General features: G+C 38.4%; 1 protein-coding gene across 2 annotated transcripts in view; it reads right to left on the bottom strand.

The window, feature by feature from the left end:
• The window catches only part of LOC148913247 (uncharacterized), a 29368-nt gene extending 23862 nt beyond the window's left edge, over nucleotides 1–5506 (bottom strand). For both annotated transcript variants that reach the window (XM_089026188.1, XM_089026190.1), the window contains exons 1-2: nucleotides 5429–5506; nucleotides 1463–1828 (exon numbers count right to left, since the gene is read on the bottom strand). In XM_089026188.1, coding sequence (XP_088882314.1) covers nucleotides 1463–1828; nucleotides 5429–5483 — 421 coding nt within the window. In that variant the 5' untranslated portion in view covers nucleotides 5484–5506. The remainder of the gene's footprint in view (nucleotides 1–1462; nucleotides 1829–5428) is intronic.
• Between the last annotated feature and the right edge of the window lie 10633 nt (nucleotides 5507–16139).

Below are 16139 nucleotides of genomic sequence, written 5' to 3'. Positions count from 1 at the left end.
CATTGAACCCAGACGTTGTTGTGAAGTCAGTGATCATCCAGGTGAGTGTAGTCTTAAGGAAGACTTGAACTAGAGAAAGTCTTTGAAATGAGTTAGTCCAGCTCAGGTTGTCCAAAGGTCAGTCACCACTAACAATATTCTTTCTTGCCAAAAGAAGAGTATTAAGCACACTACCAAGCAGTTTATTGATCAAAAACTGGTGAAACAAGTAAAGTGCATCAGCTATCTAGGTGTATTTATAGACTCTCATCTTTCTTGGAAAAATCATATTCAACATATTGTCATGAAATTAAAGCGTACTATCGGTATACTATGCAAAATTCGCCATTATAACCATTATCACCTATAACCATACTCAAAGAACTATATCATACTTTAATTTATCCCCACTTGACTTATACTGTTATAACATGGGGAAACACCTACCCATTTAGTCTTACACCTCTTATTACACTTCAAAAGAAAGTCTTAAGAACAATGACCTTTTCTGACTTCAGAGCTCCTTCAAGTCCACTTTTTCAATCTCTGGGAATACTTAAACTCAAAGATATAATTTATTTGAATAATTGTATATTTATGTATGATTTTCACTCAAACACTCTGCCATCAGTTTTTCATGACTTCTTCATACCATTAAGTAAAATACATACCTACAGAACACGGTTAGCTTCAAAAGACTCTTTCTATATTTCCAAAATAAGAACTAATTATGGCAAATTTAATATCCGTTACGTCGGTGCCATTACTTGGAACAAGTTCAAAGATGAATTAAAAATAACTAAACGTTCAAGTTTTAAAAAACTAATAATAAATCCAATTTTAAAAACTTACTAATTACTCTGATGCACTTTACTTTTCGCCCATGTTTTCTTCCTTCTTTTCTTTTATAGTTTTCTCTTTCTTTATTGTTATTATTATTTTTACTCCAATCTAATCACATTTGTTTTTGGATTTTCCTATTTCTATACTTATTCTTGTAACAATTATCAAACAGTACCAAAAGACCAATTTGCTACCTAACTTGATTAGCACTGCTATTTTTAGGTAGAAAGTGGTTCCTCAAATTTTTATTGTAATCATCAAAATATTTAACAATTAATTTGTAAAATAGAGGGCACAAATAAAGTTCTATTCTATTCTACTCCATTCTATTCTATTCCATTCCATTCCATTCCATTCCATTCCATTCCATTCCATTCCATTCCATTCCATCCATCCTATCCTATCCTATCCTATCCTATCCTATCCTATCCTATCCTATCCTATCCTATCCTATCCTATCCTACTATTCAACACTCAACCTGACGATAACACTTCACAACAAATGTGCATAATATATATATCGTATTATTTTTCCTAAAAGAGAATACGGTCTATGTGGATTAGGGAATTAGAAGTTGGGAATCAGAAGTTTATATGAAATAAATAAGTTATGTTACTCCCATTAAAGTGCATGGCTTACCTTTTCCTTTCTCTGCAACCATTAGGTGCACATAATATGGTAGAACTATAGATACAGTGTCACTGATGCTTGCAATGTATTCTTTAGCATCATTGACAGTAAGGTTCTTCAACACAAACCAAGCACGACCTATTGTCAAGTTTCCAATAAATTCTACTCTCTTTTTCAATGCCGCATCAATATCTTTGTTAAGGTGCACTTTTCCATTATATCCATTAACACTGATAAACTGAGGATCGGGGATGGTGCCCTTTCTTATTCCCCAGCTGGCAGAAAGGATTTCTTTTTGATCCATCGTATTCCACATAAACAAGGCATCTTCTCCAATGGAACATCTGATATGTGTTGGACCCTTTATGGAGTATACTTTGTCAAACAAGAAGAAAATTATAAGGCATTAATATATATGTTTGCTATTATATGGTATTATAAAAAAATTCAGATAGTACGCGTGCTGTGATTGGCCGAGAACCGTGTTTGCATTGCCATGTGCAAACACAGTTGTGATGCGCTTCGACACCGGTGGGAAAATTTGAGTTTTGTTTGTACACAAATACAAATACAAGCTGTAGTCATAACTCCAGTAAAATTACTATAGAAGAATATGGCTGATTTCTGAAATAGTAGAACCACCAGAAGAGCCTCCAGCAAAAAAGCAAAAATCCAGATTTGCCAGCCTGAACTCGGAGAATCTCGACGAACTCTTTCAACAACACCGATTGAAATCAAGCTTGAATTTGGCGAGTTCTAGCTCTCAAAATAGTGTTTAGCCGATTTCATAAACTACTATTTGTTTCTAAATCCAAAATAGCGGACATTACGTACACCTACTGCTGAATTCAACCGACCCTTTGTGAATCGTGTTCGTGTTGTTCAGTCAATCTATATACAAGGACACGTAAACCCGTCTTATAAAACGACATTGACTGATGTTGATATAATTTTATATACGCATGCTTCAAAGGGTAGGAAAACGAAGATTTGAAGAAAAACACTAGTAAGAAGGCTCTTTATATTTTCTAAAGACATTTTATATATAGGTCTATCCATTTTGAAAATTTGTGTGCAGAGAATAGCTGAGGTAAGAATAAATTCTGGACGATAACCTAACAAAAAATTGACCTAATTCCAAACCGTTTTGGCGAAAAACTAAACCTATTGCTACGGAGCTTTGTAGACGATAAAGGATATCGATAACACCCAAACTGCATTGTGTACATCAGTCAGTCAACTATGACTACTTTCAACAGGTTATTTGTTTTTCAGATCATTTGGACAAAAACTATTAAAAATTAAAGACATTCTTTACCTTGCTCAACGATTTCGAATAAGGTTAAAAGCAAGAAGATGAAAAGGTACTGAAATCTCAAGGACGCCATCGCCTTTTATTCTTTCCTTCTGCTTGAATAGACCCCTTTCGAATTCCAAATTACCGCTGTGTTTCTTGATTACAGACTCATTTGCATAGGATTAGCCTCGAGTTTGTGCGGTATATTCACGTGTTCCAGTCAAGGTCCATCGAGTTTCAAAGTGTTTGTATTGTTGAAGTTGTGAAGCTGTTGGTATTTGTGAATATTTAAACACCGATACGAGGCTAACCCTGAAAACCGTCAAAATGTGAAAAAAGTGAATAATGTACTTATATTTTGGGTAAAGCAAGTTTTAACGCTTTTTCTCTCCACTTTTATTAAAAAGGAAGAGCTCTTCGTTTTGGCTAATATACAGGAACAATGAAACCCTTGAAATTCCACCTTCTTGAAACAATAATAATTAACTATACATAATCTGCTGTTTTTCGAAGTACTCATTCATAGACATAGCTTCACGTGCGCACTCCTTCCTCTTTACAGTGTAGTGTTTTCTGTTGCAATGGAAATTTAGTTATCTTCAGTTCTTAAAAGCAGAGGGAGGGAATGCCAGGGTTGTAGTGCATAGCGGTTTAATTTATAGATAGATAGATAGATAACTTTATTTATCCACGGTAAATCCTTCAAGAAAAATTACATTATACCACTAATTAATTAAAAATTATATCATAGAATAAACTAAGCTTATTAAACTAAACTACTATACACTCACTACACTACACTGAATTATATATATATATATATATATATATATATATATATATATACACCGAATCCCTAAAACTTTGACAATTTAGCGATATATATACATATATATGTATCCCCTTTTTCCTATTGTCTCTCCTTGAAAATCCAGGTATGACAATAGAAAAAAGGGGGTTACACATATATGTATATATATCTTTAAAATGTCAAAGTTTTAGCGATTCGGTGTATATATATATATATATATATATATATATATATATATATATATATATATATATATATATATATATATATAGCTCTTATAAACCGAATGCGAGGTCCGTACCTTAAGTTATGGACCGAGTTTTTTCCACTGCCTTATGGCCCAAGCGCGTAGCGCGCGGGCCATAAAAAAGTGGAAAAAACGAGGATCCATAACTTACGGTACGGACCGAGCAAACGAGGTTAATAAGATATTTATTATATGGCAAGGCATTGAGATTAAAAAGAGGCGAAGCAACAAAAAGTAAAGTTAACAGAGCATGTCAAACGAGAACTGCATTGTAAGGGATTTCTGTACGTGCCACAAGTCATGTAGTGTTTGAGTCGCTCAAAAAGAGAAGTTTTAGTTTACTTTGAAAGAATTTAGCTATAGCTTAAAGTTTTATGAAATACTAGTTAACAAAAGTGTGGCTTTCTTTTGCAAAACATGTAAATGCAAAGCAAAAAAGGCATCAAAAGAAGACCTCAACAACTCAACATGAGTTGAGAAAAAAACTGTCGTACTTCAAACTTCCTTTCAACTTCAAGATATTCACAAACAATTGAAGATGAAAAATCCTACCGTCTTCCGTTTGTTTTCCTGCCTTTTATTGGGGAGAAAACTCAAAATCTCTCCAGAAATGAATGAGAAGTTTTGAAAAATTACGGCTCGCTGAACTTGGATAGTTTTTCGTCATTTTTCAACGTTTTGACTGTTTGAAGCAGGCCGCCATATGCACAATGGCTGAAGTCATGAAGACACACTTTCGACTCATTTAAAAAAGATACTGCCAACTCTCATGTCCACAAATGCTTTCAAATTCTAGTGTGGATGAAATATTCCTGAAATATGGAAATATTTCAAGAGCAGATGCGCCTAGAAAACTGGTTAAAACCGACGGCATTAACGAAATAAACAACTGCCTTCTTCAACCGATCGATTCAGATAAGTTCAAACTTGAGGTTGTATTCACCACCATTTCAGAGTTCGTAGTTTCACCTAGTTTTAGTTTTTCTAGTCGTACAAATCGCTCAACTAGTGCCGCGTAGAGCCTTGATCGAAAGAGTTGTCGCTTGTTATGATAAGTTTTACATTAAATGCCAGTGACTTTCAGTTATCTCAAGAGAATATTAATATTTTCTTGGTTATCTTTAATAAGTTATTAAGGTTTCCCGACAAGTTTCATTCAGAAATATTCTTCACCGAAAACGAATTTTCGAAATGGAACCGAATAAATAAAAATTCGGATTCAAATTTATCCGGCATAGTGTGTACGGGGCCATAAAAAATTGAGTTAAAGATTTACAATTCGCTTACGCTTAACATTTGAAGAGCTTGCAAGTAAATACGCACTTTCCCGTGGCAGTTACTTCGTTAAAAACATGTTCAAAACAGAAAATTCCAACCGAACAATTTCGTTATCATAATCCCCTCGAAGAGAACTTTACTGTACCGATATATGCCCAAATCCTGGTACTTTGTGGTAGAAATAAATGTTCGTTCGTTTGTAAATTTTATGACGATATGATTAACAAGATTTTTTTTTGTCACAAAGAGTATTTTGCCATATCTCGGATAAGTATCTCTTCGAAGGTATAATTCGAAGATGTATTCGCATTCAGGCGAATGGACCGAATGTTGGCATATTACCTGTTCTCCAAAGAAATACCATAAAAATCCACAATCTACTAACTTCTCTAGCCATCACGCTTAAAAATTGTTGGATTTCTTGGAAACTTTTTTTAATGTCTAAAAAAAGTTTCAATAACAATATCACTCTGCCAACGTCAAAATATGAATAATCTTGAATAATGTTGTTTACATCTGCCAATTCTCGAACACATTTTAATAATTGAAATCATGGCATGATTCCAAGAACTAAGCGCAATGTGAATAAACATATTTTTTAACCGAATATTTTCTATATATTATTCTACATATTCTTTGAAAAAAGTTACATTATCCCTTTTAGTATCTTGATTGTGTTAAGGATCAAGATATCTGATCGACATTTATGACGTTTGAAAAAATTTTTTTTCTGCTTCGAAGCATGCCGACGACGTCTTTGAAGTTTGGTAAAGCGAGACAAATTTTGATAAGATGAAGAAGTTACGTTCGCACTAGGAAATGGCTGATGTTAACAGATGATTTTTGCAAACCACACATAAATTTAGCCTAGTGAGATCGGGTCCTTCACACTAGACGGACAAAAATTGCCCGAGTCATTTTGATTCATGATAAAAACTGGCTTCGACATAAAAATTGTTCGGCCTGCTGTATTCGGGTCGCGGTAAAACGCAGAAAGCGGAAAGAGCGGAAAGTGCGGAAAGTGCGGAAAGTGCGAAAAGTGCTCTAACATATAGATGAATAAAACACATAAAAATATTTGGCTAAGATTTCTAGTATAAAAAATAGCAAATTAAAAAAATCAAATCAAAACCCTGAAACATGACGTGTTTTCCGCGTCGCGACACAAGTGTTTAGCATACTAAAATGTTGCTTCGAAAATTCATCACCTCTCTATTTTCCTTCCTCGTTTTTTTTTGTTTTTTAATTATTATATTTATTTAAGAAGATCTGATTTACATCCAGCAAAAACTTATTTATTTTAGCGATCAATTAAACTATTCCAGAAGCCTTCTTTAGTCGTCAACTGAGGATGGGACGTTTAACAAATAGACATCAGTTTTTTATGTGTCTGTCCTCTTATTGACGATAAATTGTGTCATCACATTGTCAAAGTAGTATGGATTCACGAGGCGTAGCCGATGATGAATGACAATGAATTAACAGTTCTTGCGCATTTCGCAAGCCTCAATGCGCTTACAAGATAAAAGAAAAATATGTACAAAACAAAAATATATATAAATAGAATACAATGGGAAAATTGATGCATATAGTATGTGCCTATTTACAATTATACAAAACTACAATATATATATATATATATATATATATATATATGATATATATATATATATGATATATATATATATATGATATATATATATATATGATATATATATATATATGATATATATATATATGTGATATATATATATATGATATAAAACTAATGATGACTACAGCGATAAAATATATTGATCAGCAATTATAAAATATTTGGGATACTACGCGCGCTATGATTGGTCGAAAACCATGTTTGATGAGAGTATCAAAACACGCTACCGTCATTTTTAATCTATCGCGCGCGCTCATTGGTCAGTTTGAATAAAACGGCACGTAGGGAGAATTTACTTAGACTTTGCTTTTTTTCGATCTTTTCGCGCGTTTGTTATTTTATGAAACAAATCAAAAACAGTTTTCCGTGTTTGATACTCTGATCAAAACACTTGGGATGTTGGGAGACCACTCGAGAAGCTGGAAACCACTCCGCTACGCGTCGTGGTTTCCTACGCTCCTCTCGTGTTCTCTCAACATCCCGCGTGTTTTGATCAGAGTATCAAACACGGAAAATTGTTTTTGATCTGTTAATTAAATGCATCTTTGAACAAGTGTGTTTAAAGTAGAGATTTAAACTTATTAACAGATTCTGCATTTTTGATATGCTGCGGAAGTTTGTTCCACAGTTTAGGAGCAGCGATTGTAAAAAGCTTTATCTCCGTATGTGGCTGTACAGGACCTAGGAACTACTACGATCTTATAAGTAAGTAATAATACATTAAACGTGATACGAAAATGTACTGGTAACCAATATAAGTTATAAAGTGTTGGAGATATATATTCCTTCTTTTTGGTCCTGGTCACCAACCTGGCTGCTGAATTTTGGATGCGCTGCAACTCACTTAAATGTTTGGCAGGTAAGCCATATAGAACACTATTACAATAATCTAACTTCAATGAAATAAAAGCATGTACTAAACACTCAGCGGAGGGGCTGTCAAGATATTTCCTTATTCTTCCGATATTTCTGATTGAGGCTAATGAGGCTGAACGACAAACATCACAAAACTCGGACATTGTATCCCTGATCTTACTTTTTATCCTCGATATTTGCATACATATGTAGCTTCTGATATTCTAAACTTTGTGGGTTATGCACAAAGTGTAATGATTCGTATTTGCGGAGAAGCAGGGGAAGTTCCCGGGGGGGGGGGGGGGGGTGTGCCGCCAGGACCTCAAAACCCTGACCCTATCCCAGACCAAACATTTTGATTTTACATACCCTACCCCAGACTAAAACTAAGAATTGTACACCCTATCCCAGAAAAAAAGACGGAAATGCGGTCTTACAAGCGATTGCAATCAATATTTACTAACGTTTTTATTGTTTTTGTGCCGGCAGAAAGCGTAGCCTATTCGCCAGACAAAAATGACCAAATCGTTAACCCTATCCCAGGCCTACCCCGGGTCCTTAAGTCGCCGTAATTTAAAGCAACTTAAGGCGACTTAAGGCGATTTAAGAAAATATGATGACATGAATAATAATATCAATTACCATTTATATGCTGATGAAACACAGCTGTATCTTACCTTTTCTATGTCATCCAATAAGGAATTTGAGGATGCGAAACAGCAAATTGAAACCTGTGTATCAGAAATTGATAAATGGATGACCTTTAACAAACTAAAATTGAATAACGACAAAACTGAAATTCTTGTTTTTGCTAATCCACACCGTCCTCGACCACCTGTTGATTTTATTAACATTTCTGGCTCTGACATTTCTCCATCACCATCTGCTCGTAACATTGGAGTTCTTTTTGATGAAGTGCTGTCTTTTGACGACCATATACTTACTGTCTGCAAAACTTGTTTCTTCCATATCCATAATCTTTGGAAAATTCGAAAGTACTTGAGCTATAAAGCTTGTGTAACTCTGGTTCATGCCTTCGTTTCTTCAAAACTTGATTTTTGTAATGCATTATTATATGGACTTCCCAAAGGCTCTCTGCAAAAGCTTCAGCATGTCCAAAATGCTGCAGCAAGACTAATAACCTTTTCTCGAAAACAAGATCACATCACTCCTATCTTGTGCAATCTACACTGGCTACCTGTGGAACAGCGCATAGTTTTCAAGATTCTTTTACTTACATTTAAGGTCTTGCATAATCTAGCACCTGCATATCTTGTTGACTTGATTAAACCTTATGCTCCTTCTCGCAGCTTAAGATCATCTTCCTTAAATCTTCTAACTAAGCAATCGTACAATCTTAAATCTTATGGAAAAATGTCATTTTCTTTTGCGGCTCCTGAACTTTGGAATGCCCTTCCACCCAGCATTAGATCTTGTCACTCAATTTCACAGTTTAAAAGGGACATAAAGACATGGCTCTTTAAGCAGGCGTTTTATTAATTTCTTTTTAATAAATAAATTTATTCTAACCAGTATCTTTATTTTGTCTATGATGTGACTATAATGTTTAAATGCCCTTAATCTTAATCTTAATCTTAATTTTGATTTTGATTTTGATTTTAATTAAAAGTTACTGAAAGTTGTTTATATAACATTATTGATACATTAATATATGGTATTGAAATATTGTTAAATTATTTTTAAATTAGTATTGTTAAACTGTTTTATTATATTCTTTTAATTATCATCTTACTTTCTATTTATCTATAATGAATATTTTTTGTATTTTGTAAAGCGCTGTTGAACTGCTGGGAATTGGCGCTCAATAAAACATTATTATTATTATTATTATTATTATTATTATTATTAATATTATTAATATTAATATTATTAATATTATTATTTTGGGTATTTTTAGGGCGATTTAAAGCAACTAAGGTGATTTAAGAGAGCAAAGTTAGTTTCTTGTAAATAAATAAATAAAATGATTTATCTAATTAAGGTAAACAAAGGACTGTCTTATTCATACCACTTATGGTATCTAACAGGTGCCAGTATAAAATCAGAAATGCCAATGAGTAGTATAGGGGATGGGGGTTCCAGCGCAACGACCACCGGAGGATTACCCGTCTAAAGTACCCCCCTCGATTCGTACCGCGATTACCCGCATCCCGTGTTTATGTAAAATATGTTAGTCTATATATGGAGTGTGAAGAATGTAAGAGAACTTTTAAGAAAGAAGTGGACTTGAAGAAGCATTTGAAGATGAAGACGAAATGTATGAGCAGCTATAATTGTGGATGTGGTAAGAAGTTTGAGACTAAGGTTAAATTGTTTTGGCATTGTCAGGATTGTGAGTATGACTACGACGATCTGAAAAGGGTCTGGAATTAGGTATAAGATATTTCCTATTATATAGATGGAATCCCAAAGCAATTTCGAAACGGTATCAATACCCGGTAACGGTGAGATTGACGTTAGACAGTTTTGGCGTCAGTCAGAAAGGAAGGTCAAGAGAACGCTTCGAAAAGGCATAGAAGAATTAGGAGCCCTGAAAGCGAGTATAATGGTAGAAGTAAGTTTATCAAAAGATGAGGTAACGACGACAGCAATGCTGCGATCAAAGTCACTGGTCATATTAGAGTCCACGAATCTGGATAGGTCACTCAGCGAAGCCTTAGAAGCAATAATGGAGTCGCTGTCTAACTACACGAAAGAAGGATCAGGTTGGACAGTGGAGGAGGTAGAAGGTATGGAGGTTAGCATGGCAAGGTACGTACCAATACGAGGAGGAAGTTACGTGCCCCTACCAACGTGGGTAGAAAGGAAGAAAGCCATAGTCAACGTAAAAAATGATGACAACAGATGCTTTATGTGGGCAATACGATCCGCACTGTATCCAGTAGATAAGGATCCGTGTAGACCAAGTAAGTACCCAACAGACGATTTGGAGTGGGACGGCGTGGAGTTCCCAATGCAGCTGATAGACATACCGATATTTGAGCAGGAAAATGACCTAGCCATTAACGTTTACGGAGTCAGAGACCAAACGATAGTGCCACTAGTGTTGTCAAAGAGTAAAAGAGAACGAATACATCTCTTCTACCACGGCGGGCATTATTCGTGGGTCAAACATGTTAGCAGACTATTTTACAGACACACCAAACACAAAGGCAAGAAATACTTCTGCGATTGCTGCTTATTATCCTTTACCAGCGTTAAAGCTCTAAAGGATCACGACGAAATATGTCGCGGAGTCGAAGAAGTGGCGCAACGGATCCAGATGCCCACAGATAAGAACCTAGCGTACTCAGACCATCAAAAGCAGATGCAGGTGCCTTACGTGATATATGCAGACTTTGAAGCGTTGATAACTAAGGAAGAGCAGAAAAGTGGTGCCACGAATAAGGTGGGATTACATGAGATTTGCTCCTTTGGTTACATAGTAGTCAGATCAGACGGTAAGGCTAACCCTCCTGTAATTTACCAAGGCAAGAACGCAGCTAATAAGTTCCTAGAAGCATTGCGAGAAGAGGAGGGGGAGATAAGAGAACAATTAAGACGTCCAAAGAAGATGGAATTTACCAAAGAGAACCAGGAGGCTTTTACCAAGGCAAAGAAATGCCACATTTGCCAACATACGCTTCTTCAGTTTGGAAGACGGGCCAAGAAAGCGTGGGACGAAGATGGAAAGTATCTAGGAGAAGCTCATTTCAAATGCGGGAAGTATGCTAAGAAGGGTGAGAAGCCGGGAAAGCCCTCCACGCATTGCATTCACTGCCACAAAGCATTTGTTGAGGATTTCTATGTGGATAAGGTTAGAGATCACTGCCACATCACGGGTAAATACAGAGGAGCGGCTCATTGGAAATGCAATATAAACTTCAAAGTAGACCCAGAAATGGAAATACCCGTATTCTTTCACAATTTAAGAGGTTACGACAGTCACTTACTTTTACAAGGAACGGACGGCTCCGAAGTAAAGTGCATACCCAACAACAAAGAAAGGTACATGTCCGTAACCGTAGGCAAGCTGAAGTTCTTAGACTCGCAGCAGTTCATGGCGGACTCCTTAGCAAACTTGGTTAAATACAACACGGAGTTCCCCATTTCCAGTCAATACGGCGCGGAAAGGAAAGGAGTCTACCCATACGAATACATGTACTCCTGGGAGCGATTCGAAGAACCCCTACCACCCAAAGAGAGATTCTACAGCACCCTAAACGAGTCCGGTATAAAGGACGAGGAGTACCAGCATGCGTTAGATGTGTGGGAAAAGTACTCCTGTGAGAATATGGGAGAATACCACGACATCTACCTACGTTCAGACGTAGTGCTGCTCGCAGATGTTTTCCAAAGCTTTCGAAAGATGGCAATGGAATACTACGGGTTGGATCCAGCGAACTTCTACACGGCTCCTGGGCTTAGTTGGAGTGCGCTGCTAAAGAAGACAAACGCGCAACTGGATCTCCTAACGGAATACGACATGTACCGCTTTATGGAAGACGGTATCCGCGGCGGTGTTTGCGGACCCAGCAGGCGATACGCAAAAGCGAACAATCCCACGGTGGAGTACGACCCGGAGAAGCCAACCACATACATCTTCTACTTAGACGCAAACAACCTCTACGGTTGGGCAATGTCGCAGTACTTACCTGTACGCGACTTCGAATGGGACGACATAAAGCCCATAGAGTTTTACCTAAACGTAGGCAAAGAAGACGACAAAGGTTACGTGCTGGAGGTTGATTTGGAATACCCAGAGCATCTGCACGACGCACACGATGAGTTCCCGTTAGCACCAGAAGCGATAGAGATACCATTTAAGCAGCTGTCTCCGCTGCAAAAGCAAATGTGTCCCGGATACAAGCCATACAGGAAGCTAACGATGAACCTGATGGACAAGAAGAAGTACGTGGTGCATTACCGCAACCTGCAGTTCTATGTGCGCCACGGCTTACGCGTGAAGAAGATCCATCGCGTTTTGAAGTTCACGCAGGAACCCTGGATGCGCCCCTACATTGACTTTAACACGCAAAAGCGTACCGCAGCGAAAAATGACTTCGAGAAAAACCTCTTCAAACTGATGAACAACAGCGTGTTCGGAAAGACAATGGAGAACATCCGCAAGCGCGTAAGCATAAAGATAGCCAGCACCAGAGAGGAAGCAGAAGCATACGTATCACAGCCTGGATTCGTTAGATACGTAGAAATGTTAAACTTCTACGTGATTCACATGAAGAAAGCGAATTTATTCCTGAATAAACCCGTATACACGGGGTTTACAGTGTTAGACCTATCAAAGCTGCTCATGTATGAGTTTTACTACGACAAGCTAAAACCGAAATACGGTGATAAGTGCCGCCTCTTATACACCGACACCGATTCCTTGATACTAGAGGTGCAGACGGAAGACATTTACGAAGACTGTGTTCCCGACATCGATGAATACGACACCAGCGATTACCCACGCGACCACTTCCTTTACTCCCCTAAAAACAAGAAAGTAATCGGGAAGATGAAGGATGAGATGAAAGGAAAACCCATCGTGGAATACGTGGGCCTGAAACCCAAGATGTACAGCGTGCTAAAGCTGGACGGTGTAGAAAAGAAAGCTAAAGGCGTAAAAAAATACGTGGTTAAGAAGGACATAACCCACGAGTCCTACTTAAAGGTCCTGCGTACGCGTAAGGAACAGCGACATAAAATGAACAGCCTGCGCAGCTACGGACATCAAATACACAACGTTACACAGGCGAAGGTGTCACTGTCTGCATTTGACGGTAAGAGGTGGATGTGCGATGATGGTATCCATACGATAGCATTCGGACATCACACGATAAGCAGTTCTTCTTTGACGAACCCACGAGTGGGACCATCATGAAGATAATATAAGATGGGTTGACCCTTCTTAGCTATCGCACTTCGGATCTGGTAAGTTTCCAAAGACCAATTAGGATCCGTAGCTCTTTTGGATCCTCCTTCTAATTCACCCGGCTCATAGAGATATCGAACCGTGACATCGCCTAATTTCTTTTCCTGGGGGAAGACCGCCCTCGAACTTCTGACGAAGGACTTGTGTTCCACGTATTTCTTTTTTATGGCATCCTTGGGTTTTATCCCCGTAGCCCTAGCCGCCTCGTTGTTCAAAGCCGCGACGACCTGGGGGAGCCTCTGAGTCCATTCCCTGTTGCGTTTGGAGGGATCTTCCAGCTCTTTCCAATACTGGTATCCAAAGAGACGCTCGGCCAGGGTCTTATTGAATCTTTCGACAATGCTTTGACCCCTGTGGTACTCTGCTTCGGCTCTCCTAATCTTAGTGCTGTGGTCTTTCAGGGTCTTAGTAACCACGCCCATGAACTCCGTCCCCGCATCCACTTGCAGCAGCTTAGGCCATTTCAAGACGCGCTTATAAATCCTACCTAGGGCTTCTGCGACTTCCCCAGAATCCTTGCTGGTTATGGGTTCGGCGTCCTTGTATCTGCTTGCGATATCAACTACGGTCAAAGCGTATCTATAGGTCTTCTTTCTCACCTTATCGTGCGGTAAGAAAAGCAAGTCCGCCTGATGAACTTCATTAGGGGTATTTACGGTAAAGCTGGGCCTGGGAATGTACTTCGGCACGGGAAGATAAACCTGCCAGAGGGTTTGTTTTCTTAGCCAGTTCTTAGCCGTTTCATCTGATACCCTGGCCGCGGTCGCGAGTTTCTTGATGGCCGACGCTCCTTTCCAATAGCCTTCAGGCCCATAGTAAATCCTTTTGAGTTTGTCCTCTACGCGGCCCATTATATGAATTCCAAAACAAGATTGATCTTACGTCCGTTAAAATCCACCGTCTTTCCGTCCACCTTAATGGTGATGTTTATGCTTTCTACCAAATTAGACAAGTCATAGCTTAAAGAAATGGGAGTGTATTCCACTGGGTCAAATGGATTACCTTGGGGCAGAAACTTGGACATAAGAGAAGACTTTTCTCCATTGTTGTAACTATTGGCCAAATCGCAATAGACTTCGTAAGAGGATGCGACTTTCCATTTCACATCATATGTATTGCCGCTATTTATTGTGGTACTAGTAAGGCCCAGGAGTTCTACCAATGAACTGTCCTTTAAATTAGCGCTTCCACTATTTTTCTTGAATTTCATTTCATGGGGTAATCCTGTGGTAAGAGTATATCCATGCTTTGCTAGCTCCTTAGCCAGTGTTATGGGGGTGTAATGGGAATCTGGCATTTTTGGTTTGGTGCCGGAAGTTCCGATGACAAAGCCATTAATTAAATTATACCAAGAATTGTACAAAGAGCAACTAACCAACCTTACCTTACCGGCTTTGATGGGGGGATTCAGATAAGTGGTAAAGTTATTCTTGTCGCTTTCCAAAAAGACGATCATTATATTAGATACGCCAAGGCCACGCCTCCCACCAGCCCTGCGACTCCTACGAAGACCAACTCATTGTCTTTTTGTTTCTTAGAAGGCTGATAGTAATTCTTAAACTGAGGCTTTCTTAACCTCGTTGATACCGCGGGGTGTGCTTGCGCATAAAGTTTAAAGGCGTAGTCTGTATTTTCAAAGTTCTTATCCGCCTGCATTTTGTCTTGGTAGTTCTTGTCCAACCAATCCCTGTAAGCTTGTCTTTTTTCATTCCAAGCTGCAACGTCTCGCTGATATTTCTCCAGCGCTAAGTCGTGTCTCTTCCTCTCAGCGGCTAATTCTCCGCTTTTGTCGCCTCTAACTAATCTATCCAAATATTGACCACCATAATTAGCTCCAGTGAATGCTAAGGCTGCAATAACTCCACCTGCGACCACGCTAGCCATTATATATTAGGAATGTACTTTTCCTTCTGTAGGTAATTCTTTGCCATGATAGCCCCGCCTACGGCAGCGGTCATCTTAGCAAAATTAGCGAAGCTCTTGCTTGGGTCTTCAGTAAAGTCTTCTTTGAGCACTTTCTTACCTACCCAACCAATACCCGCAACGATGGAAGTAATAATAGCTGCTTCTTCAACAGTTTTCAATAACGCGGTTGACATTATATTACAAAGCGAGAAGGAAAATCTAGGTCGCCACGGGTGATAAATTTACTCCATTTCAGGGATCTTACTTTTTCTAACCTCCACAGGTGCGTGATATGTTGGTGGTTCTACCTTTTTCGTAGCCCGCCATTGTAAGTAGAGGCTGCCTGCTGCTATAGCGACTCCTAACGCGCCGATGACGTACCCAGGATTAATAAAGGATTCCTCTTCTTTCTCTTCCACCTTTTCCTCTTTCTTTGCTTTGTTCTTCCTGTTCATCTCCGCGAGCTTCTTTCCGGCAGCGACTCTGCCTGGAGATTTAGCCTTGGTAATCTTTTGCTCGGGCTGCTCTACCTTCGACTCTGGTTCACTCATTTATATCTAAGGACTTGAAGGACTTGATAAGTAACTTGACGACGACTTGAGAATGACTTAAGGACGACTTGACTAAGTACTTGAGAATGACTTAAGGACGACTTGACTAAGTACTTGACAATGACTTAAGGACGACTTGACTAAGTACTTGAC

This window comes from Actinia tenebrosa, unplaced genomic scaffold (assembly GCF_029948245.1).
Source record: "Actinia tenebrosa isolate PJP-AT-01 unplaced genomic scaffold, QUT_ActTen_1.0 PGA_scaffold0__85_contigs__length_37466705, whole genome shotgun sequence".
In the NCBI taxonomy this organism is placed as follows: domain Eukaryota; kingdom Metazoa; phylum Cnidaria; class Anthozoa; order Actiniaria; family Actiniidae; genus Actinia; species Actinia tenebrosa.
Note: the sequence above shows the minus strand (reverse complement) of the source record. Positions and strands in the feature narration are given on the sequence as shown.